A 27,029-nucleotide genomic window follows, 5' to 3' on the forward strand; every position below is an offset into this window, starting at 1 on the left:
AGAAACAAAGGGATAGCTTAGAAAAATGGTGAATAAGGGGAGAACTGATAGAAATGTATAAAATTATCCACTGTGTGGAGAAAGTGACTAAATAGTCCACAGTTGACTATTGTGTCATCTGTGGGGGGGGGGGGGACACTCCATGGTTGGTTATTTCACAGAAATAACCAACACAAATAACCCTGTGCAGAGTTGATTATCTGCACAACTGTTGATTATTGTGTTATGTATTGGGCTCCGTTGATTATTTCCCCTGCCTGCAGAGTTGTGAGGCAAGAGCGCCAGAACCCCCTGCTGCTCTTGCCCGGTGGGGCTCTACAGATTGGGGAAATAATCCTGTCCCAGGAAGTGTTTGGGGAGCGCAGCTCTCCATGCACTTCCCAGGACAGGCACATGCCGTCCCTGGGTGGGGCGCAACCAATCACAACACCCCATGTGGTCCTAGGGATGTGCATGTCCCTTTCCCCCCACCCCTGCCACAGAGGGAAAGTGCTGGGGATGGGGGGTGCTAGGAACTCCTGCCGCTGCTGCCCCCATCACCAGCCACCACCACTTTGCCGCAAAGGCAATTTGTTACTCTGTCAAGGGCAGCAAGGCACAATATCAGGAGAGACTCTCCTGACATAGTTTTTCTCCGCCTTCAGCAGAGCAACAAATAGGGAAGCAGACATTGCAGAGGGATACCATCGCCTGTCCAGGATGGTATCCCCCTGCAACGCCTCCTGTTGCGAGGCCAGGAGGGAGAGAGCTGTCAGCCTCTCTCTCTGCCCTGAGCCACGCAACAAATGGGGAAGGAGGCAGTGGGGTGGAGCAATATCATCACCTGTCAGGAGTTAAGATCGCTCTGTGCCACTGCCTCCTTTGCCAGTGGGGCCATAGAAACAAGGAAGAGCTGCCCTCTTCCTTGTTTCTATGGCCCACTGGTGAAGGAGGGTGTGGTGCAGAGTAATCTCATCCCCTGACAGGAGATGAGATTGCTACGCGTTGCTGTGTCCTTCCCCGACGGACGGATCTCCTCCCCTGTCAGTGGATGATAATAGCCAAAATTTAATTGCAGCGCAATCCCAGTCAGAATTAAGTCCCATTTGCTTCAATGGGGCTTACTCACAGATAAGTGGATATGGGATTGCAGCCATAGTTGTATTAGATTAATTTTACAGTGCTTTGATTAGTTTGAGTGCAACTTCAAGCTGAAAGTTAAGTTGAAGAAACATTCAAGTTATAATAATCACTCCATGTTTTTGCCTGTTAATTTTAGGCAATGGGGCTATTCAAATGTAAGGACAACCCATTGGTTAAATAATAGCACATAATCGTTGGGTTGTTTAGCCCCTAAACATCCTAGCAGTTTTGGATTGCATGTCCCGCTACACAGCCTGATCATAGGTTGAGTGCTAAAGCAATAGGTTGTCATTACATGTCATCTAGGTCAAGGTGTGCTGCCCAATGTTTGTAAAAGAAAAAGTGTACAAAATAATACAAAATTGCCTGTCTTATCTGTTAAAATATCACTTAAGAATAGGGCACCTTGCCACCATTTCCCTTGAATGTCAAATGTGCAGGTACAGACTGAAGTTCGCTTGGGCATTCCAGTCCCGTCTGCATATTTGTCATTCAGGGTGGCCTGTTGCTTATAGGGCATTCAAGCATTGTACTTCAGAACAACAGTCTGATAACTGATGCATTGGGTCTCCTAATACTATTGTGTTCCCTATTCACATAGCTAGTAAGGAGAAGGCTCCTTTGGAAGAGGAGGAATTTTAGACAGAAAGCAAACCCCATATAATCTGAACAAGGGAAGGCATACCACGATTATGCTTTTTAGTGATCTGCAATTCTTTCCCTCTCCAAGCATCCTGGACAAAGAAGAGGGAAATTTCTTTTTGTCTCAGATGTGTGTTACTGGGGGTTGGGAATACAAATAGGAGGTTGGGAGAAACTGGTTCATTTTGGTGGCTGGATCAAGTGCACCCTTTCCACTCCACCAGCTCTTTTTGTGAAATACAAATTTAAATTGCAGCATGAGTAGATTTTAGCTTGAATTCCTAAGTATTGAGATTGTCCTCAAAATGTGATTAAAAACTTGTGTCTTGAGCACATACTACATTTTCATTACAGCTCATCATTAGTATACTGTGCATAATTGCAGGAGCTATATAAAAATAAACATTATTGTTTGCTCCCCAACAGCCCCATTATGTGCAGTTAAGGATGCTTAACTCTATTGAACCTGGCTTAGGTATTTGTTGTTGTTTATTCGTTCAGTCGTTTCCGACTCTTTGTGACTTCATGGACCAGCCCACGCCAGAGCTTTCTGTCGGCTGACGCCACCCCCAGCTCCCCCAAGGTCAAGTCTGTCACCTCCAGAATATCATCCATCCATCTTGCCCTTGGTCGGCCCCTCTTCCTTTTACCTTCTACTTTCCCGAGCATCAGCCTCTTCTCCAGGGTATCCTGTCTTCTCATTATGTGGCCAAAGTACTTCAGTTTTGCCTTTAATACCATTCCCTCAAGTGAGCAGTCTGGCTTTATTTCCTGGAGTATGGACTGGTTTGATCTTGCAGTCCAAGGCACTCTCAGAATTTTCCTCCAACACCACAGTTCAAAAGCATCTATCTTCCTTCGCTCAGCTTTCCTTATGGTCCAGCTCTCGCAGCCATAGGTTACTACGGGGAATACCATTGCTTTAACTATGCGGACCTTTGTTGTCAGTGTGGTGTCTCTGCTCTTAACTATTTTATCAAGATTTGTCATTGCTCTCCTCCCAAGAAGTCAACGTCTTCTGATTTCCTGGCTGCAGTCAGCGTCTGCAGTAATCTTTGCGCCCAGAAATACAAAGTCTGTCACTGCCTCCACGTTTTCTCCCTCTATTTGCCAGTTATCAATCAAGCTGGTTGCCATAATCTTGGTTTTTTTGAGGTTTAACTGCAGCCCAGCTTTTGCACTTTCTTCTTTCACCTTTGTCATAAGGCTCCTCAGCTCCTCCTCGCTTTCAGCCATCAAAGTGATGTCATCTGCATATCTGAGATTGTTAATGTTTCTTCCTAAGATTTTAACTCCAGCCTTGGATTCGTCAAGCCCAGCACGTCGCATGATGTGTTCTGCATACAAGTTGAATAGATAAGGTGAGAGTATACAACCCTGCCGTACTCCTTTCCCAATCTTAAACCAGTCCGTTGTTCCGTGGTCTGTTCTTACCGTTGCTACTTGTTCGTTATACAGATTCCTCAGGAGGCAGACAAGATGACTTGGTATCCCCATACCACCAAGAACTTGCCACAGTTTGTTATGATCCACACAGTCAAAGGCTTTAGAATAGTCAATAAAACAGAAATAGATGTTTTTCTGGAACTCCCTGGCTTTCTCCATTATCCAGTGGATATTGGCAATTTGGTCTCTAGTTCCTCTGCCTTTTCTAAACCCAGCTTGTACATCTGGCAATTCTCGCTCCATGAATTGCTGGAGTCTACCTTGCAGGATCTTGAGCATTACCTTGCTGGCATGTGAAATAAGTGCCACTGTCCGATAGTTTGAACATTTTTTAGTATTTCCCTTTTTTGGTATGGGGATATAAGTTGATTTTTTCCAGTCTGATGGCCATTCTTGTGTTTTCCAAATTTGCTGGCATATTGCATGCATCACCTTGACAGCATCATCTTGCAATATTTTAAACAGTTCAGCTGGGATACCGTCGTCTCCTGCTGCCTTGTTATTAGCAATGCTTCTTAAGGCCCATTCAACCTGACTCTTCAGGATGTCTGGCTCTAACTCACTGACCACACTGTCTGAGCTATCCCCGATTTTATTATCCTTTCTATACAGATCTTCTGTATATTCTTGCCACCTTTTCTTGATCTCTTCTGTTTCTGTTAGGTCCTTGCCATCTCTGTTTTTGATCATACCCATTTTTGCCTGGAATTTACCTCCGATGTTTCTAATTTTCTGGAAGAGGTCTCTTGTCCTTCCTATTCTATTGTCTTCTTCCACTTCCGCACATTGCTTGTTTAAAAATAATTCCTTATGTCTTCTGGCTAACAGTGCTGCTAGTTGCTCTGCTGAGAAGTAATTAATATATTAATTTCTAGGGAGCTGCAAGTTTGTCCTTAAGCAATAGCTAGAGGTAACTTGCTAGACATAGGTGAAAATACTCCAAACATAACTGAATTCTTCCTCTATATAACATTGGGCCATATGGCAACAGCCAAGGGTAAAAGCTGTAGAAACAATGTATGTATTAACAGTTGGGTTGTATGAAATATCAGCAATAAGGCTCAAATGATGATTGTAGCTTAGATGACTTAGAATGAAAAAGAATTAGTGTAGTAGATGCTCAATTGCTGTGTGTAAAAATACTTATCTTCTTGTCTTGCTTGTGCAAGCCTTTTTTCTTTCTTTCATGTGTTCTAATGGTGTGGTAAGAGCCATTACAACAATCAGTTGCAGCCTGTAGCAAAGCTCAAAACCTGCTGATGCACATAGTTGCATTTTAATAGATCATTGACTCATCTGTAAGACTCTGACCGCTTTGGAGATAAAAAGCTAATTTTCTATTGGCCACTCACATTAGAACATATTGAGAAATGGTGTAATAATTAACAAAGGTAATGGAAATGTACCTTTTGAGTTCCAGCCAGAATATCTCAGTTGCAGGTTTTATCTTTAGTAATGTTAATTCTTTTTTTTTTTAAAAAAAAATATATATATAGGGTCAAAATTTAATTTAAAATTCACCAGATCGATGGGAATCTACTAAAGGCCTAAAGTCTTAATTATAACATTATTTTTCTTAATTTTCAACTTGTTATCCCAGATGCTTATGTATGTCTACAATTTTAAAAAAACAAATATAGGCAGAATAATGAAACCAGTTTAAGTTGTTACTAGCATCTGAACAATTAATTTTAGCTGATCCATTAGGCAGGGTTAGTTAGAGGCAGGGTCTGCAGGACCACGGAGAGCTCCTAGAGAGTAGAGAACTTACTCTGCTAAAACAGAGCTTTTTAGTACTACAGGACCACAGCCTGATGACACAGTTGTTTTTTGGCCACTTTTTAGTTTCACCCTTTATGAGTTCCTTAAGAACTGAACTGAAGCCTGTTTTCTATTCGTTGAATCTCTCAATTAATGCACTTATACTGTTAATAAATAAATGAGTCCCTTTGTCAGTATTAAATGAAGTACACGCATGAACAAATAGGGATAGGGGAAATTCTTACATTCTGTGTGCTGAACATAAGCAAATTATTTACTCTTGTCAGTCCTCTGTCACTCCTGAACTCTGCAACTCAGAGGCAGCAAATTCCATCCCCTTGATAGTAGGTCAGTGCCTAAAATTTCATCATGTCTTTTGTCAAATACTGCATAACCTTTAATCTCTGTTCTGGAACTGTTGTTTCAAATAGTATTTCATCTTTCCCAAAGTGTGTGATTCAATGTGCCCTTGACTGATCTTTCTCTTTCAACAGATGCACTCATATTTTATTTCAATGCCTTAACTTCGGAATAGTTGGGCAATTTTTCCTTTTCTTGGTCCCTATCACCCCATATATTAATTTTACTGCTGGTTTTATTCTCTATAGAGCTGGTAGAACATGTGGTTTGCATGTAAAAGATTACAGGTTTAATCCCTGGCATCTCCAGGAAAGCCTAGGAAAGATTCTTGCCTGAAACCTGGGAAAGCTGCTGCCAGTCAGTATTGATTATACTGGCCTAAATGGACCAAAGGTCTAACTCAGTATATGGTAGCTATAAATTACTTTAAGTACTGGTTTGTTCTTTTGTTTCAACTGGTCATGGTCATATGCTTTATGCTATAGAACTGAGACTGTCTTAAACTGAAATGTAGACAGTTACTCATCCATACCATCCATGAAGCCCACTACTGTGCTACAAATTTTCCTGAGGGGTAGCCATGTTAGTCTGTTGTAGCCAAAACAGAGTCTTGTGGCATCTTTAAGACTAAAACATTTCTTATGACATAGCTTGCGTGGAATACAGTCCATGTGGATGACATTATTAGGTCCTGTAATACTATTGCCAGAGTAAATATAGGTACAGAGTTGGTTTGCTGCAGGGTCTGGTTCCTGTGTAGTTTTGTTACGTGTCCTGTTATCAGCAAGTAGTCGTTTTAGGCTAGGGATGCTGTCCATAAGCAATTACAGGCCTACCACCCATAATTGCTTATGGACAGAATAATTGATGACGATATGTTTGAGTGGTTTTAGTTGAGACCTGTACGTGACAATAAGTGGTGTTCTGTTTTCTCTTCTAGGTTTTTCCTGTAGTACATTATTTCAGTCTTTGTTGATCTGTTTTTTCCCCATCATTGGGTGAATGTTGTAGTTTGAGTGATGCCTGATATCAATTTGTAAATTGTGAATCTCTGTTCAAGGTGTCTGAACAGATATGGTTGTATCATAGAGCTTGGCTGTAGGCAAGATGTAGTGGTGTGTTCTAAAAAAAAAACTGGAAAGATGTAAGTATGTGTAAGAGGGTTTCTGAAAAAGGTCTTGTTTATACGTCCATCGCAGTATCCAGAAAGTTAATCTATTGAATGGGCTGATCTAGGCTCAGGTTGATGGCAAGATAAGAGTTATTGAAGTCCTGGTGGAACTTCTCAAGTGTCTCTTGTTCATGAGTCCAGATGATAAAGATGTCATCAATGTATCACTGGTTAAGGAGACGGTTGATACTGTCCATTGTAACTCTGTTTGAGTCAGTGCTCTCGCATTCCAGTCACACTCTCTAGGGGCAGGTAATTCTGCAGTGTCTTCGGATTTGAATCATTCAGTCACATCCGAGGCATAGGCACAGAATTACTGTCCTTCAGAGGAGATTGGCCAACGCATCTCTGCATTATTCGCTGCTGTGTACTTTTCACCTAATCTGGACGCATGCACATTTCCCTGATTCAAGATGATTATTTAGAATGCAAATATACTGAGAAACTCATTCAGAACTTCAGGGAATGGTCTCTGAGAATGGGTAATTCTTATACACCCTCAAATGTTAACCTCTAGGGATGCAAGAGTGAAGTGTCCAGCTAATGCTAATTCAGAAATAGTAATTATTTTCCAAATGAAAAATTATCCTTGGGATCCTTTTATTTCTTACCATAACAATGAATATAAACACATTTTATTTATTTATTTATTTATTTCATGCCCAAATTATGGTGCTCATGATTGTTAACAATAAAATACAGATTAAAATATAACATAAAAACAATTTATTTATTTATTTATTTATTTATTGCATTTATATACCTCCCCGTAGCCAAAGCTCTCTGGGTGGTTTACAAAAGTTAAAAACAGTAAACATTAAAAAAGTATACAAAATTTAAAACCATCAAAAACATAAAAACAACAGTATCCATTTAAAAACAAAAGTTTAACAGCACAACAATAAAGGAAGCAAACCATACCCAACCAATTAAAAACTCCTCCAGCAACAGATTATTTTACATGTCAAAGGCCTATCTGAATAAAAAGTCTTTGCCTGCCAACAGAAGTACAATAGAGAGGGTGGGGCACAGATAATGGATATACACTGCAGTATTTATCAAAAACTTTTCTCAGATTATGGAAAAGAGATTAAACATAAACTTGACATACAAAATATTTTTTTTTTCTAAGCAGCCCATGGATTCCATATATGTCTTGGACTGTAAAGTAATAGTGAAGAAGTCTGAATAGCACTTAAGAGTGCTACCCTGTCAATAATTCAATTTAAATTAAGTGTATTTCTTTTTATTGATTTATTTCTTTTTTTGAATCATTTATTCTCTTTCTCTCTGTTGATTTTGTTTTGGAATGGGGACTGACCTAGACTCCCTCAGCAGGGATTTCCAGAGCCTTGGAACAGCCATAGAGAAGGCCCTCTCACACATGCCCCCCCCAAAAAAAATGTGCCTTTGATGTTGGCCTTTGATAGCCTGGTCCCAAATATTATAGTGCTTTCTAGGTAACACATGTTTAACTGCTTGCTTATTGACATACATAATATATAGTACTTATTTCTATATTCCTTGTTTTTACTATGTTTTTTACACTTTGTGTGCTATATAAAAGCAGTTAGAAAGAAAGAAAACTGTGTTTCAGCTATCAGAAGTGGGAAATACTGCTTTAAGGGGGAACCTGAGGGCATGATTCAGCGAAAGTTAAGTACATGTCATCCTGTTGATACAAGTGTGAAAGCTAAGCTTTGTTTGTTTCATTTATGTTCCAATATAGAACTCAATATAGAATAGGGTTCTCAGATAGACTGTTAACACACACACACACACACACACACACACACACACACACGGAGATCAATAGACCAAATTCTTAATTGGATGGATCATGCCCTAATTTGGTGGTTCCCATAACTGGATTAATTCTAAAACATATGCCCCATATTGTTACTCTTCAGGTCGTTTTTGAGGATATGGTGACCTCTAATGGGCAGCTGAGAATCTGCAGTATTGTCTAATAAAATGGGAGAAAACTGTGTTTCCTGTTGTAGCCTACTTTGAGTTCCTGTTTTGAAACTTCTTTTGCAGAAGACCAAACATCTGAAATTCTTATTGGAAACCTTGGACTTCTGATTTGAAATTAATGACTTTACAGTTCCACCAATAGATGTTATGCCACCACATAAAAAACACACCAAAAAAAACACCTCCTGATGGGAGCAGATGGTACTTGGCACTTTTGGATATTAAGCATCAAGATGTGAAAAATAAATTATTGTCAACACAGAAATACCATTTGAAAAATTCATCAATGACTGTTTTCATTGTGTTGATACTATTTAATGAAAATTGATATTTTATGAACAGACACAGCTACATTTTGGAGACAAGTGTACTGTATACTTTTAAAAGGCTAATGTGATGAAGTCTGATGCTGACTATTTATGGAATACAAAAAATGTAATGAAGAATTTCCTGTAATAGTCATGTTTCCATTATTGCATTCACATAAAAGAAATGGCTGCCGGAACTCCATAGTATGATAAGTTCTTTAAAACATAAATTACAGTATAAAATTAACTCTTAGCTATTGAGTAAATGAAATTTCAAATATTCATTCACAAGAAGTATAACTCACAATTTGTGATGAGGTTTCTTATGAACTATAATACCTATCAAGAGTTTTTATTATGATTTTTTAATACTGTGTTTTTCCCAAAGATCACTGGGACTGAATTTGTTTCTTTCACTACTTTATGAAAGACTCTTTGCCTTGAATTACTTATTCAAAAAGTAATGGATTATTAAAAATAGCACTTTAGGCATGTGTAAAATGAACTATTGTATTTATTATATGAATCTATATTTTTCCATAATCAAACACCTGCAAGAAAAACATGTCTAAAGCACCTCAGATCCATATTTTCTTTGGTGCACCCATCCTTCCAACTTCATTAAAGGAATCTAAAGATGAGCCATTTGCAATAGCTACTGCTGAAACATGGAGAAAACTCTCCCTTTCATTTTCCAAAGACACTTCTAACCTTTGTACTAGAAAATGCAAGCGCCCTGACCATGAAGAACATCAGACACCTAACAACATAGTATTGGCTACCCAATCCAAAGATCACTTCATAGCAAACTTTGGAGAAAAATGTGGGTTGACTGATGCTATTTTGACAGATTGTGCAGCTGATGCAGAAAGTGTAAAATCCTTCAACAATAAAACTTCAGGTGACTCGACTGGCAACGGTTTTTATGTCTATGGAGATGGCAGCACAGAGAACTACATGAATCATTTTATATATCAGCAGTTTCCCAATGATGCAAAAATGCATAAACAACAAAGCAAACAATCTGAAGGTGCTGAAGGAGGTGCTAGTTTCATGGTCCATAATCAGCTCGATATTTCTCCCTTGGTTTCTAATACCAAAAAGATCAGCAGAGGAATGATGTCTATCCAACCGAATGATAAGCCATCAGACATTCAATGTGATCATTACCAGCTACTGAATCAATATCTGGAGATACGTTGTCCAGTAAAAATTGAAGACTCAAAAGCCGAAAAACCACTAGATGTGTGTTCAAGCCTTGTAGTATCAACAGATACTGAATTCCTTAGTATTCTGATGTCAAGCCAAGTTGCTCTGCTTTCAGGAATGCATGCTGTAGGACAGAATGAAATACAAGGGAAACCTACAAAGTTGAAGAGCATGGAATTGAATGAGCCTTGTAGGGAAAATGAAGCAGCTGCAAATCCGCTTACTCAATTAAATGAAAATGGTGGCATGTGTGTGGAGATAAATTGTAGACAATACTATGACAGCTCTCTTGATCTTTTTGATTCTGATAGTACTGTAAAAGATAACTCATCTTTGAGAGGAGCAAGCTTTCAGGAAAATACTAATGTATCTACAGGCATTTTTCATGCACCTGATGCTAAACCTAATAATGAGCTATGTTTTACTGAACCATGGGAGAAAGGAATACTGTGTTCTCAAGGAGACCACTCTGCCAAAAGATTCCAAACATCTAAAAATACCATACCTGTAGCTAACATTATAGTTGAAGACCAGCAGCAATCAAAAAGAGTCAAGTTGGTTTGTTCTCCAGTTTGTCCAGTTCCACAAATTGAGGAATTGAGAATTTCAGGATTTAAGAAAGTTCAGAACCATCCATCGTTGCTTAAAGACTGTCTCTTCAAAGGCCAGAAGTACACTATCTTAGTCACAGTACGGCATCCATGTCATATCAAAGAAATACAAACTAAGTCAGGGACTAAATTGTCCTCAAAAGTCCCCTTAGCCACAACTGTAGTTTTTGATCAATCGGAAATACAACGGAAGATTGTGTTATGGAGAGAAGCAGCATTCTGGTCACTTACAGTGTTTCCTGGAGATATCTTACTATTCACAGGTGAGGAGTGAAATATTACTTTCAAAATATATTAGTAAAACAGTTAAATTTTCTCTACAAGAACTGCATATATGGTTCGTTTTCACAGTTATGTTGATTTAATAAAACCAGGTCACAATCTTCAAGAAAACTGAATGTAAGTGTGAATATGAGCCAGAGATATCCATGTGGACATAATTGTGCCTATCAACCAGTTCATGTATGGCATCTTCCATGGGACTACTCTGCATGGAGAATTTAGACCATATGTCCTGGTCCGTAGTATAAACCTTTCTGTTGACACTCAGGTACAGTGTTAGGTGCCATCTAGTGTAACAGATTTTTGATGTATCCTCTCTTGTAAGCACAAGTATAACAATATGCTGAGGACTGTATCTAATTGGGGTGGAGAGTCAATTCTCCTGTCCCACTGTGTATTTTAAAGTTTTATAGCCATGTAGAATATTGAGAAACCATCTATCAAACTATATATACAAAGTTCTTTAGTATCAGGATATAGTTTCTAATTTTTTTCTTTGTAGAAACTATAGTGGAATGCAGAACCTCTTTCAACCTGAGGGCCAGATTCAATTCAGGAGAAGTTCTCAGAGGCAACATTGCAGCAGTGGGCAGGTCCAAAGGAAAGTGGAGAGATCCAAAATACTCCAAATACCAGCTTGTTTTAGCTTAAAGCTCTTAAGGCAGACATTTCAACCTATAGAATAAGGAAAAATTGCACAAAAGCTGGGAAACCATTGAATGATTGGTGATGAGGGAGAAAGGGATGGGGTCAGCAGAAGTGCATGTGTCCTTCTGGGAACACTGGAGGACCAAATTCAGATCCCTGGAGAGCCAGATTCGGCTTCCAGGCCTGAGGTTCTGCAGCCCTGAGCTATAGCATACTGCATACTCTGTTTCCCTTCACACCCTTTCTCAGTTTGTTTTTAATGCTGCCTTAATTCAGGGCAGTGACATGAAGCACAACTAATCCAGGGATCTTTCTGTTTCTTAATAACCATCTGCTCAGTTCAGAGAGTCCTGCAATCCATAAATTAGAGGATTGGAAACAACCTGTGGGGTCTCGCATCCCATCCTCCCCTTAGCTTCACTTTAAGTTTGCAGCTTAATGCTAACTATATTTTGTCTTGACTTCCAAATTGGTGAACACTGATTAGGGTCTGCCCTCCGACCAGAATTGGAAGCCATGCTTTGAACTAAGTTTTAAGTGCAAGTGCTAATCAAAATTTGCCAATACAAATGTGATGGCAAACTACAGTTAACATTAACTACATGCTGAAAGTGAAGCTGCCCATGAGCCTATCTCTGCTTTTAAGATTCCTGTTTGAGAAATTACTTTTTCCCCATACAGCACACATAGGTCCCCACAGCAGCAGCAGGAGCTGCTGGTTCTCTTTCTTCTTCATGGTGTCTGTGTATCACACATATGGGAGGTCTGCAGCTGCGCAGAGCTTTGGTTTCAGGAACATTACATGCTGAGATGAAGATTTTTGGTGGGAACCCCTCCCCCAACTGTCCCACTACAGAGGCTTAAAACAGACAGTTTTCCACAGAATTTTGATGCCAGACTGGGACTTGCTCCTCTTTGTTTGCTGTCTCCCCACCCCAGTGGTGAGGGTGGGTGTCAGGAGTGCAGCCTGTGGCCCCCGTACCACCCATACTTGCTCACTTCTAACCTAAAAACTCAAATTGTCTACAGTTCGGCCAACATGTTGGTGGTTTTCAGTTTTTGAACTGAGATCAATCCAGTTTGAAGACCTGAAGTAGAATATGTCTATTTTTCCTTTGAATGAAGTTTCTTTTTGTTGCAGATGTCACTATATATGAAAACCATTGGATTGGAGAAATGATGCTGCAATCAACGTTTACTAGTCAGTTAATGAATCTTGGAAGCTGCTCAACTATTAATCTGAATGAATGTGAGAATCAGTTGCATTGAGAGAACACTTGTCCCAATTAACGTTCACTTTAGTATTTTATTTATTAGAATATTTATTAACCACTTTTAAACAAACAATATCAGGACTGTATATAAATATTTAAATAAATTTGAATTCAGCGTTTTCCAAACTTTATCAAAATAGTTGTATATCACATCTCTCACTAATGTTCGTATTCTTCCAAACAAATGAATGAAAATCTTTTAACGTGGAAATACTGCCTGAATGTAGAACAAGTTATGAGCTTGTTAACCTAATTCTTGTAAGCTGTGAGACATGTCTATGACTCAGTAACATATTTCTGTATGATATGTCTCACTTACCTCCATCTTCCTATCCTGCTCTAAACAGTATGTAAGTCCCAGTACAATACTCTATCCAGGGGGGAATCCGCACGTCGTTCCGAGATCGCTTCTAAGCGACCCCAGTGCGGCGTGAAAGCGATCGTGTACCTGGCCTTTGGAAGAGCCGATGAAGAGACGTTCTTCCCGCCGCCACCACCACCCGCAGACCTCCTCACCCGACCGGTGAGGAGAGCTCGGCTGAAGAAGGCGGGGTGGAGAGCGGAAGAAGCTCTCCACCCCGCCTTCTTCCCCCGAGCTCTCCGTCCCAGCCGGCGAGGAGGTCTGCGGGTGGCAGCGGGAAGGACGTCTCTTCGTCGGCTCTTCCAAAGGCCAGGTACACGATCACTTTTACGCCGCTCTGGGGTCGCTTAGAAGCGATCTCGGAACGACGTGCAGATTCCCCCCGGGTATATCCCCAAAACTTCCTGAAGTTGGTATCTATACTACTCTTTCAATCCAGGTTATGGAAATTAGGCTCAAGGAAATCAAATGTACAGATAAAGTGAGTACTGTAATTAGCTGTAAATAGCTTTCTACTGGTAGGAAGAGCCAAGGACACACTCATACCTGATAGAAAAGGTCTTGAATGGAGCCAATGTGATAAAACAATATTTTCTTCACTAGATACATCCTATACTCCTAAGATAAATTATTTCTTTTAAATTATGGAGCACTGTCTTGACCTATTTACTGTATTTTTATTCTCTTCAGACAATTGTTTCCTAAAGCAGCTCACATGGATAAAAATGTGGTCATAGGACACTCCATCAGGCGTAGAAAAAGGCAAGACACAAAAGGGGAGGGGGATGGAGGGAAGAGGCAGAGGAGGAAGACCCATTCTTCAAGTCTAGAAAAGAATAGTGAGCTATAAGGAAGCATTGACATCCAGTTGAAGCAAAGATGATCTTCCCTTCCTAGAATTTTTGCTTGAATGTGTGACTTCTGAAGTTATACTTACAAGTGATATTTTGGTCTAGAATTGCCATAGAACAAACATGCATCCCTTTTGGCTTAAAATAAAAGATAGTTTTATTAATTTATTTACAAGATTTAACTTACCGCTCTGTATCTAACAAGATTCCTGGGACACGAATGATAAAAGAAAGAAAAAATAATCAAAATGTAGAATTTAAATGTTTAAATCAATTATTTTGATATTTATCTATTGTTTTCAAGGTTCCCATATAGTGGATGTCAATATTCTCCAAGATTTGCTTGTGTATGTATCTTCAAAGCATCCGTATCTTCAAGCAATCCCTCAAAGGAAGACACAGACTCTGAACAACATACAACATGTTCTACTAGATAAACTCAAACCGGATATGTTGGTGCATTCAATAGTGAAAATTGTCAACATCACTGTGCTAACAGGTCAATTGACTTTCTAATTCTGTACTTCACTGTGTTCCCAAATATATGTTTAGATTGAAAGGAATGAACAAAGCATGTCTAGCTATGGATTTTTAACACCTAAGGTATTTCCTTCTGCTTCACCTATCTGACAGAAACACTAGCTAAGCTATCTGCCCACTAAACACATGAACATCCTCTCCAGATCTATGTTGAGGAAAAGGGAGTAGTTGATTCAGGGCATGGTACCTGAAATCTTCTAGTAGATAAGAAAAAAGGCCATGAGTTGATTTATGAGGCCATCTGATGTTTCTCCCTTGCAACAACAAAAATGTTTTGATTCTCCTGTGTGTTGAGTGCCCATCTGATTCAACAAAATACTTTACAAGGTATTTTCAGTGATATAGATGAAGTGGCTCACATGGTTAATGATGGAGCATGTGCTCAAAAGCAATCTTCAGCATTAATCATTAACTTCATAGATAAAAATGGGGAGAGGTTTTGATTTCCTGAAATTACTGACCAGAGTTACTGGCTGCTTTTTCAAAGAGCAAAAGAACTAGCACGTTCCCTTTGCCTGTACATCTCTTTCTACTCATGTAGCAGTTTCTTTTTTAAACTTTTTAACTCAGTCCAAAGGTGTGATCCTCAGGATATGTTGTTATTTTTGCTATTCTGGAAGAAATGTTATTGGTTATATTTTAAACAGATTAAGGCTTCATGAGAAATATTCTTTAATACCAATTTTAAAATGTGGACATTCTGAAAGCATTTAATCTAGCACCATGCATAAAGAGACGTTGTCAGTGGAGGCTATTTGATGGCTAAACAGCCCTTGCTTAACTCATGGTTTGTTTAGCCCTCAAATAACCTCTACCAGCCAGGTGTGCACAACACAACCCCCAGTTGTGGGTTGCATATTCATAATGGTGGCTGGCATGTGCCACAGCTTTTTGTCCATTAATTAACCCATGATGTACTGTTGCGTTGTCTGAACAAGCTTGTTTGGGAAGAAATTTTTAGGAGATGCTACTCATCCATTAGCTTGTACTGTTTCCTGATTATGATACGTTTTTGTGTTTTGTTTTGTTTTAAAAAACCACTTTTTGTTTAAAAACATAAAAATAACAGCAACAAAAAGTAAAAAGTGGTGGAGGAGAAAAAATTGTGGAGAACTTAACAGTTCCATTAACAGCAGACCATATATCTGAATAAGCATCTATATGAAATTGGTGGCTATAGGAGAAAAGTTCAAATTCAGCAAGAGTAGTAAGATATCAGTCTAGTGAATGATAAGTAGTGATGTTTGTCCTTCCAAACTTGATGTATAAGTCTCTGTAAGGGCTCTCAGTATCCATTTTTGCTCTCTATCTGTCCCAACTGGTTCTTAATAGTTTTTGAAAAATTGTCATTTAACATGGAGCAGTTAACACAAATAATCTTGGCTACATTGGATACTTATTAGGCAGAAATGTTAGTTTTTCACTCTTCTATATCAGTTACATTTCAGAATGCTACTTTAGGTTAACCTCAATGCACTCTAATATAAATTATACTTATGTTTGTAATTTTTCAACTTTAGAATCTACGTATAGTTTCAAAGGAGAAACGCAAAGAAAAATTATTTTAACAGTGGAACAAGTCAAAGATCGGCATTTTGCCTTGGTGTTATGGGGAGCTATAACGTCCCACTGTCCTCAACTTCAAAGGAAAAGAGGTAAAAACTAATCAGCTAACTTAATATTTGTTAAACTATTATTATTAGTTCTGCAGCAGAAAAGGGAGCAAACAATATGGGACGCCTATAATTTGACTCTTTACCCTCCTCCCACTTCACTTGAATAGCTATTGTGTAAAGTGATGCACAGTGGGGCAAAAAAAACCACCCCAACTTCAAATATAGCATGATGGGATCTGAGCTAGCGGTGACTGACCAAGAAAGAGATCTTGGGGTTGTAGACAGCTCAATGAAAATGTCAACCTAGGTGAGGCTGCTGTAAAAAAAAAAAAACATAATTAGGAAGGGAAGTGAGAATAAAACTGCCTTTATATACAAATCTATGGTGCGACCACATTTTGATTAGTGTATAATTAAGGGGTGAGACAAATTGCTGGAGGAGGAGTATCAATGGCCATTAGTTGTGATAGCTATGTGCTTCCTCCAGTATCAGAGGCAATATGCCAATGTAAACCAGTTGCTGGATAACATGGTGGAGGGTGCTGTTGTACTTGTGTCCTGGTTGACAACAGATTGGCCACTGTGTGAACAGAATGCTGGAGTAGATGGACCCTTGATCTGATCTAGCATGGCTCTTCTTGTCTTTTTATTTTCTGAATTCATGATCCTAACCCTTTCCCAAGGTTATACAATATTAAGTAGTTCTAGATGAGTAAATAAAAAGGAATTATTAATGGCAAACCATGAAGTACATTTAGATATTAAAGAAGGAGGTATAAACTTTTATGAAACAGTGGAGGATATAGTACCAAGTATTTATTAAGAAAGGCAGGTGGAAAAGTACTGAAATTTCTACTTATTGTTGAAACAACTAAAGGTAATCCAATCAAAAGGCTCTTTTATAGCATTTATTTCAATCTTTGTTGTTGGGTTTTAAACAAGAACAACAAAAATCTAGTTTACATTTGTTGTCCCTTTCTTCCCCTCAAGAAATTTGCAACGTATTCTGTGGTTAGTGCTTTGTGAGTAATTTGAAATTTTTAACAATTCATGTTTAATCATTAAAAGACTATATCCAGTATTTAAGATAAGACTTGTTCTCAACTGTCCAAATATCCCTCTCTGTTAGGCAAGTCTAAATATTTGATACTATCAGGACAACCAGGATCAGGAGTTCACTTTGTGCCAGCCAGGGCTGTAGGTCGTGACAACTGAGCATTATGACTGACTCACACTGGAGCAGCATGTGATGGCCATTCGTGTTACTGAGCATAGAAAAATAGCTCAGCATGTGATGGTCATTTGTGCTGGAAATCAAAGTGTTTACAAGACATTCTTTAACACGTGAGTGTGTCATAGTGTGTGTGTGTGGGGGGGGTGTCCTCAGAAGATATAGTAGCATTCCTTCTGAATATAAAGTAATTTACTTCTAGAATTATTTCTTATTTACTGAAATTTAGAATATTTTAGTGCAGGAGAAATAAAAAACAGAGAAACCACTATCCTTAATATACCACCTTCTTTTAGGGGGTGTTATGCAAATTCCTTCAGTAGTGGCTATGGTTGCGAACTATAATCTAGAGAATTCAAATCTCAGCAAATTTACTAAGTGGCCTTTAGTGGCTTCCTTTCTCAGCCTCAACTATTAATATAAAATCCAATAGCAAAAGGACCCGTCATGTAATATATGTCCTATGTAAGTATTGACCATATGATTTGCGCCTATGTGCATTGGCTTCAATGTGCATAGACCCTGTGCAAACCATGGAATCTGGTGGGACAGATACGTTTTGTGGGTAAGATAAGTGTCAATAATCTTACTTCTTCCACCTCTCATGGTATTTCCCAAGTAAGATCTTTGTCCAAACCAGGCCAGTGTATGTAAAATGTTCGTGAACATACAAAATGTTACATAGGTATTCATTTTTACACATTTTAAGACATATAAGATTTTTTTAAAGCCCAAATCTCACCAGGCATCCTTCCCCATCCCCTTTTTATTATAAGATTCTTCATCTCTGAAAAAAATTTCTGCAAATATTAACTGTGAATTGGAATGTTAAATCCTAAGTGGTATTATTTCTTCTTTTTTATTAGATCATATATGGGAATTTAAATATCTATTTTCAAAACACAGTCCTGTTTCTGGTGAACTTGAATTGCACACAACACCATGGTCAGACCTGGAGTGTCTCTTTGATGATGACAGAAGAGCTGTTGAGTTTAAGGAAAAGTTTGAAAAGGGTGTCAAATCATTGTTGAGTGTGACCGTTCTTGCTGCACACCTGGAGGAGAAGTGTTCTGGTGAGATTCTTACTCATTATATTTGGGGGAAGGGTCCCTATTTATTTCAGTTGCTATGGTTTTCCCTTCCAAAGAACTTGGGCAGATCACAGCAGTTAAAAAAAACAAGGCACACAGAATGCAAACCAAATATCTAATTAAATTAAAGTCACCCCACACTTAAATAATTCTGGTGGTTGAATGCCAGCCCAAAGGGAAACATGTTAAAAGTTCTTTCAGAAAGTATACAGAACATTAAGGGAAGGGAACACTACAACAACAGTGTGTGGCTGGCATTATTGTTCTAACTTGGTGCAGACTAGAAAAATATTTTGATCAACTCCTTTCTGTTTTCATAGGAATAATCCAAGTGAAGGCCTGCATCTTGGAGTTGAAATTTACTGTTCCTTCCTCTCCATATGGACTTATTTTTGATGCTAGTACTACACTGCAACAGATATTTGCTTCTCTCAGTCTGATCACGTATGGAGGCTGTGAAAAATGTGGAGTTGAACTACAGACAGATAATAACAAGATCTATAAACAGTGCATTAGCTGCTTACCCTTTAACAAATTGAAGTTATTCTACAGGTAAAAAATGTGTGCGTGTGAGCGTGCGTGTGAGAGAGAGAGAGAGAAAGAAAGAAATCAGTTAATAGCAGTCCCTTTAAAATAATGCATCCATTATTGTGGAAAGGAATGCTTTTTATTCATGCTTCTAAATTCTTCTTGTGGATTAAATTAATTTAAATCAGGTGTTATTTTTTAAAGGGAATCTTGTCTAGTGAAATACTCCTACTTTGAGAATCAGATTACGTAAATTATGTTTAGTAATTTACTAAAGTAATTTACAGTCAGGATGGGGGTTTTCTGTCACCCTGTTCTTTCTGCTCTTGTATAAATGGTCAATAGAAAATTAAGAACACTTTGGGCTGTTGTGAGTTTTTCACAGAGACTTAAGGGATAAGTGGGTTCTTTTTATAGGTGAGAAGGTCTTTGGGCATGTTCCAGCTGACTATGTGTGAGCTGGAAGGACAAATTATTTTATCTGCATGCCACCCTGAGATCTTTGTGATATAGGGCAAGATACAAATGTCTTAATAAATAAATAAATAAATGTGCCTTAGCACTCTGACCCTATTGCTGCACATAGCAAATGGGATCCTATGGAAGGACTGTCTCTCAGGCCTTTCTGGTAATTGCTCAATGTGCATCGGAGGCGCTATGAAGTGCTTGTGTAGGTTCCTGAACTTTGAGAAATTGCCTGGATGCAGATTGAGAAACGCCGCTAGGAATGCCAGTGATGTCAGGGTCATTAAATGACAGGGTCATTAATGACAGGGTCATTAAAGCCCACATTAAAAAAAAAAGGAAAGTGAACTTTTCAACCGCTCACACACACCCCTCCCCATTTGTTTCTGGCTCAGATTTAGGAGCCTATGAAAGAACTACAGGTCCCTTAGACCTCTGTTTCCTTTTTGAGCCCTCGAGTTTTTCCTATGTTTACCCAATTTTTTTTCTGAAAAATTCCTGAGCCAATTCAGTGACAGCCTTCTAGGGCTTGCCCATCTCTAATCCCGAGGAAGAGCTATAGGATTTTTCCTTCCCTGCCCTAGAACAGGCAGTCGGCACTGTCAAAGTAACTGATTCATTACTGCTGTTCCGCCTGATCGCAGGAAGGTGCACGAAGATTTACTCCATGCAATCCACTGCTGTGCACAATTATCCCTATCAATGCACAGACTTGATATTTTCAGACTGATTGGCACTCTTAGCCTGGGCTTTCTCTGTTAATAGATTTTTTCATGTATTGATGGGCAGCCATATCCAGTTTTATGTTCTTGTGCCATGTTATGATTTATCATTTGGATCTTGTTCTTAGTCATTTCACAGAACAACACATTTCTGTTTGCCCCAAGGAAGTTTGGGGCTCATGTTTCTCTAACAGCATCTCTCCCTCCTGCCCACCCACCTGATTTTGAAACCGGGGGCTTTCAAAAGTAGTTTAGGTATCACATGCCCAAGGAAGGTCTTTAGATCCAGGTCTAAATAGTTTAAACAACCGACTAAACAACTGACTGCAGCCTCAACGTATGTTTATTTATATTGCTGTTATTTTAAATATAAGCTATTCATATAAGCTTTGTTTGCCCCATTGTCATGTCAATCTATTTGTTTTATTGTTATGTCCCTCCATATTTTTGTCGTATTGGAAGATTTCTCCCCAATTTATTATTTTATAAAACCCATAACCAATTTTTTTTAGTAATACCTGGATAAGAGCGCCCCAGTCTTATAGAAAATGTGTTTGATTGAACTTTAGATGGACAGTGTGTTATAGAATTGGAAGTGCAAATGCTTGTATTGGCTGAATAGATTTTATTTACTGTCCATTTTATTACGTTTATTTATTATGATTATGATTATTTTACTATTGTATTGAGATTTGGGAGTTTTATGTATTCCTTCTTGGTATCCTTTTTTTGGGGGGGGGATGAAGATGAGTTCTAGACATTTTAAAAACAAGGCATAATCTATTTTTACAAATGTGTTTTGGTGATTTGCTGTATAATGAAACTGTGTCAATATGAGTGCATGTCAGTAGAAAGAGACTAAATTCCAAGAGAGTTCTGGATACTAACCTAATATAGATACCCCCAGAAAATAGTTGGAAATTAGTTAAAAGCTACATATTGCACCCCGTTTTAAGAAACCAATATCCCACTAAATTATTTCAGCAACTTCTGCTAGAAAAGAAGACTGTTAGCAAACACTAGGTGGCAGTAGGGGATGGGTTGTGCACATATCCACATTATTTAAAAAACAACAACACATTTTCCTCAAATGCATCTGACATTATATATGGCAATAATTGATATTTGAAAGGACTTGCCAATTTGAGGCTTTGCTTATCTTTTGGCCTTTGCCTTATTTACAAAACTGGGCTATAAAGAGGCCCCTGTACATGCTCCTAAAGAACTCCCCTATACACTTGGGGCTATGCCAATTTCCCACTTGGCTGCAGCCCCGCGTCAGGGTCCTCTGGAGTGGCTTTTCAGGACATAGGAGGGACTCTGAGTAAACGGAACCCTCAAAAACCCCAGTGTGCTCATGAAAGACCACATAACAGCTCTTTGGATCCCACACCAAAATTTACATTAAGCAAAATATGCTGTCTTCTGAGCAAATAGATTACAGCGTATATAGATAGAAACTAGATTTTTAAAAAAGAAAAGAAAAAAGTGGGGGAGCTCCTCCTCAGAGAGAATTAGTGCTCTGGCATCTCAGAGCAGCAGCTGTTACAGAGTCTGAACTCCGTAAGTATTGCTTTCTGGATCATAACCTTTGGCAAGAACTGGGCAGAAACCTGAAGTAAGTACATAATGAGCAGGATCTGCCGTAGGGCTCAGGGCAAGTTTCAGTAATTCAAAGAAAAATAATATAAAACTGGTAAACATCTCACCTTCCAGTTTAGCCTTGACCATTTCAAACCAAATTGCCTAGCAGCGCTTCTGAAAAATGCTCTTGGCCTTTGGTAAATTTCCAGAGCGGGAGAGTTCCCTTCTTGTGAGGCAGACTGTATGGTTTATACCATCTGTACACTGGCTATATTTCAGAAGGTTTTGGTGGTAGGTCATCTCTGCAAGATGTCAAAGGCTCTGTAACAGTTCTGCAGTTCGCATTCACCTGGGTAAAATTACTGTTTCCTCTGGATGTCCTGTGATTTGATACTCCTATAGGCAAATCACAGGCTGTCAAACTAATTACTGGACTAATATGTCAAATTTCTGTACAACATAGTTTTGTAATCTATAAGATAAAGATAGAAACCTGAATCTCTTCAATATACTCATGTAACATCCTATTTTTAAAAAGTTAGTTTATTTAAATGCATGTATCACATAAAGAGGCAACAAGCCTCTTACCTGGATTTGTGGAAAGGAAAATACTGGATTTGACCTTCATTTAAAATGGTTATTGTCTCATTTAGGAAACAGCATGCAACAATTAAGTTAAAATTACATTTCCTTTTCTGCGTTCATTTAATTGTCACTTGACTTTCTGCAGCTTATTTCAAATGTCTGTAACAACTGAAAATAATAGCTGGATTGCTGATTCAGAAAGTGAAATTGTGTGTGTGTGTGTTTAAAGTCGAATTTCCATTTCTGTGTTAGCATACGCCATAAATATTTGAAAGATAATTTCTCTGCTTCTTGGCAATCAAAAGGTTTTAAAGAAAATCTTCCATGGCTTTTTTTAACATAAAGATTCAGGGATGTTATATGAGAAGAATTCATTCTTTCATGGCTTTGCAGACCAGAAGTATATTGTCAGTTAAGTAGAAATTAAGAAGAATGGGCATTTTTTCAGAGAATATTTTCGTGTAAATAGATACCAGTTCTCAGAAAGCAGAAAATGGGATCCAAACTAGATTTGTGCAAGAGGCACGGAGCTGCTACAGTCTTTCATGTTTTTCCTCTCTTTTTATTGTTATATGTCCTACGAACAAATGTGTATTATGACATCACCACCATCACTACTTCCGGCCAACAGTGTGGTGCAGGGGGATGCACAGCACAATGGTGTCAGGCCATACATTGCTTGTATTAGATGTTAGAACAATTTAGGGCCAGGATAGAGGTGTAAAATTTCCGGAAATTATGAAGCCATGAAAAAACCTGAGGTGGGGTTTCCGTTTTTTTCTCTGAATTTTTTTTTTTTTTGGAGGGGTGGGTGGGGATTGAAAAAATGCAATATTAGCACTTTTTACAGATTGAAAGTCACTTTGTTACTTTAGGAACATTCAAACAATTATTACAAATTGAAATTTACTTTTTTTGGGTAACAAACGGAGCTACAAGCTCCTGAACTGTAAGGAACCTCTTTGGTTTTGCCAAGATATATGAAGGATCTCCTCCCATATGAACCTACATGAAATTTACAATCTTTATCAGAGGCAATGCTATATGTCTCACACCAAGAGTGACTAAGGGCATGTCTAAACCAGCCTATATCCCGGGGTAGTCCTTGGACATTGTTCAGCTGTCAAGTCCCTTGGGGAGGATTGCGGAAGCTGGTAAGTCCGCTATCCTTCCCCCCCCCCCCCCGTACAACCTATGGTGTAGACATGCCCTAACTTGGTGGGACAGTGATTTTTCTGTAGCAGAACTCCCATTGGGGAACTACCTCCCTAGGTGGGTTAGTTCTAGAGGACTGTAAAAAAAAAAGATTATATTCCTTCTGGTTTTTAAATGCTGCTCTTTCTGGTTAGATTTTTTTAAGTTGTTCTGTGTCAGTTTTTATTAATTGTTTTGATATGTATTATTTTTAAAATTGTACAACACCTTGAGGGCTGAAGTACAATTAATACATATTTTTAATGAATAGTGGTGTTTTCCCTAGCTCCAACTCCTACTGCAGTTTGTCACATAGTTTCTCAGATGGTGTGAGGAGGTTCCATCCTACCTGAACCTGGGATGGATAAAAACTCTTTATATGAGGCAGAAGGATCCACAAGGCACGCCAGAGTAGACATTCCAGCCACTGCTAGGGAGGGAGCTGTACCCATGCAAAGGCATCCCACCATGAGTAAAGGCAATGTATAGACCTGAAGACCTTCTACTTGAACAATTAATACTGAAGTCCTTTAACATCTCAAAGCTAAAACAACATGGTAAAATAGCTTCCAATCCTGCATTTTCTGCGTGCCTTCTTTATCTTCTGAAAGCCCTCTTTTGAAATATCTTGTAGGTGTTCCTTTCTTCAGGGTATCTGAAGAAAGAAAGAACTGAAATCTGTTAACCCACATAACTTGAAAGGTCTCAGAGAACATTCTTTGAATGTTGTTATATAGCTCAAAGAACAAGCTGTGCAAGAAAGCCTGTTGCCTTATAAGATCTAAAGTGAAGTATTTGTCACTTCTTAGCTATAGAGTTTTAGGAGGTAATCAAGGAGCTGTTATCAAAGACAACTTAGGCTTTGGTAGTTCCATTACTCTTTCCACCACCTTTTTTTAAACCCAAGAAACCAGGGCAGGCTGCAAGTCTGAGTGGACGAAGGGCATGTGGACAAAGGCTGCATAAACCTTTATCTGCATTTTTTTTTTTAAAAAAAAAAAGGTCATTTCCTTCTGGTGAAAGAGGAAAGGCACAAGGTAGATACTGGGAGTCCATATCTTTATCCCAACAGGTGGAAAAAGCTGGTTGTGAGGGTTGATTTTGAGCTAGAAAATGATTTGAAGGGTTAAGCAGCCTCTCTGTGTACTTCCTCCACACAGACTTTCAGTCCAACCAAGTTGCCTTGGGCTCTAAAAAAAACGTATGAAGGTAGAATCACAATTGCACATACTGCATTGTTTGATCCTAAGCATTGCAGCATGTCTCCTAGAGGTTAGGCTGAGTGTGTATATAACACCAACCCATGATATGGGTTGTTGAATTCTGGGTTCTTGTGTTGCGTCAAACCAGCCACACTATTAACCTGTGGTTTGTTAATCATGAACAACCCAGAGATCTGGTTCGCCCCTACCCAGTGCCTGTTTACCCTACCCTGTGCCTGTTTGCATTCTCTTTCCCTCCTTATTGTTTTATTATGGTTTTATTAGAATGTAAGCCTATGTGGCAGGGTCTTGCTATTTACTGTTTTACTCTGTACAGCACCATGTACATGGATGGTGATATATAAATAAATAATAATAATAATAATAACAACAGAAACTCAGGATACAAGTTGAGTATTGGTTAATATGGGTTGTCATTGAATTGTGGAATGTTAAATCATGGGTTACAATACTTAACCATTGTAAAAAAACAAATAATGGGTACATTGCATGTGTGGTAGTTTACCATATGGTAGTTTACCATATGGTAGTTTACAGTAGCATGACGTTTGATGAAATCTTTCCTGGTGACCTTATCAGTCACTGACAAGGGTATAATTAGAAGCTAATGTTGGGTGTTAATTATTTAGTATGTTCTGAAATTAAGCATATCAGTCTACTTCGCTTTGAAATTGCCATTTATCTGTAGTTGATTAAAATCATTAGTGGGGGGACTGTAATGGCTGCTAGGTTACCAACAGATTCTGCTCACATTAATTGCTTGCATACAGAGAGTGATCTGATTACGCTCCACGATTATTCCAGAGTTCTGAACTTCAAAGCTGAGAATGTCCTTGATTTGAGAAGTGCCAAAGGTTAGATATGTTTGAGTATACATTGATATTTTTTTGTTCTTCCTTGAATTTATTGTGAATCAAATGATAGGCTTGAAGGTCCAGCTGCACACACATGCATTTTAAAACGTTAAACAATATTTTCAGTGCTAAGCCTTAGCACTGGAACATAAATTACCTACTCATGTTGCCAACAATTAAATATATAACACTCGTTTCTCAGTTCCACCTGTGTGACACTCTAGCATGTGAACAACAAATGGAACACCGAGTTCTTCAGTATATATCTTTACTTCCTGCTGTATTCAACTAAATATCTGTATACATAAATAAATGAGTGGCTGCTATTTACTTCTGTGGGAAAGTACAAAATACTGCCTTTGGGTATGCCCCTCCTTGATACTGGGTGGTCTCCAGGATTGTCATTTCAGGTTTCATTTGTAGAATGGATGATAAGATTAACTACCACTTTCAAAGGCCTGGTCTTGAATATATCCAGGATTTAAATAGAATACAAGGAGTGGATTTTGTTGTGGTTAGCTTTTAGAACTCATAATAACCAGAGAGATGAACTGATGAAGAAAAAACAAGGGAAGGGACTCCCCTCTCAATAGAGCATCCCTGGCAGTCTGGGAAGAGGCAATGTTAAAGTGGCGTGGGTAAATATTACAGATCCTCTCTATTAAGTAGGTTGTAAAAAAGCAGCAATACATTTCAATGAAAATCAAGTATTGTAGTCAGTGTGGCATTGATTATTCGATTTAAAAAAATCTTTTGTAAGGTATGGTATTCCCTTTTCCCCATTTAAACTGAAGCAAAACTATTGGAAATAATACGCTTTATTCCATCGTTCAGAAGAAATTTCGACCGCTTGTTCAGATCAAAGCACCTCACATAGTCATTAAATCAAGGCAATATGTAAACACACACGTCTAGCAATAATCTAAACAAATTAAGCCATTAAACTCTAGTGCTGAGATTATTCTTTCTGTTTCCTCATCTAGACCTGCACTGATGACTGTAGAGGATGGAGGATATGAAATCTCTGTTCAAGTGGTGTCAGAACTGATGGAGAAGATGTTCCTCAATATTCCGGCAGCGTGGCTAAATAAGGCCATAGGTAATGTACTATGAATTATGTGGGTAACTGAATCAATAAGGCCAACAAAACATAATGATCAGAGCACCTCAGCTTCCATTTCAATGAAGTGGGTGTTCTTCTATACTTCAATCGTTTGTTTAAACTTGTCAAATTTAAAATGAGAGAGGCTTATACAGGAGTTTCTTCAAGGAAGCCTTACCTTCTGGGAACTTCAAGCACCTCTGCACCTCTGTCAAAACCTATGTCCAGGTAGAATTGCTTTATTTTGAGTGTACAGTAGTAGGTTGATTTA

The 27,029-nt window shown here is 38.6% G+C and overlaps 1 protein-coding gene across 3 annotated transcripts in view; it reads left to right on the forward strand.

Annotated features, from left to right (window-relative positions):
• Window positions 1–27,029, forward strand: part of SHLD2 (shieldin complex subunit 2) — a 38,059-nt gene that overhangs the window by 10,174 nt on the left and 856 nt on the right. The window contains exons 2-8 of one of the 3 annotated variants that reach the window (XM_063133118.1): window positions 8,543–10,870; window positions 12,679–12,786; window positions 14,328–14,522; window positions 16,084–16,218; window positions 18,277–18,483; window positions 18,822–19,053; window positions 26,640–26,755. In XM_063133118.1, the coding sequence (XP_062989188.1) occupies window positions 9,352–10,870; window positions 12,679–12,786; window positions 14,328–14,522; window positions 16,084–16,218; window positions 18,277–18,483; window positions 18,822–19,053; window positions 26,640–26,755 (2,512 nt within the window). In that variant the 5' untranslated portion in view covers window positions 8,543–9,351. Of the gene's footprint in view, window positions 1–8,525; window positions 10,871–12,678; window positions 12,787–14,327; window positions 14,523–16,083; window positions 16,219–18,276; window positions 18,484–18,821; window positions 19,054–26,639; window positions 26,756–27,029 lie in introns of those variants that run through there. The other 2 variants (XM_063133117.1, XM_063133119.1) reach the window with 2 other exon arrangements.

This window comes from Elgaria multicarinata, chromosome 8 (assembly GCF_023053635.1).
Source record: "Elgaria multicarinata webbii isolate HBS135686 ecotype San Diego chromosome 8, rElgMul1.1.pri, whole genome shotgun sequence".
Classification (NCBI taxonomy): domain Eukaryota; kingdom Metazoa; phylum Chordata; class Lepidosauria; order Squamata; family Anguidae; genus Elgaria; species Elgaria multicarinata.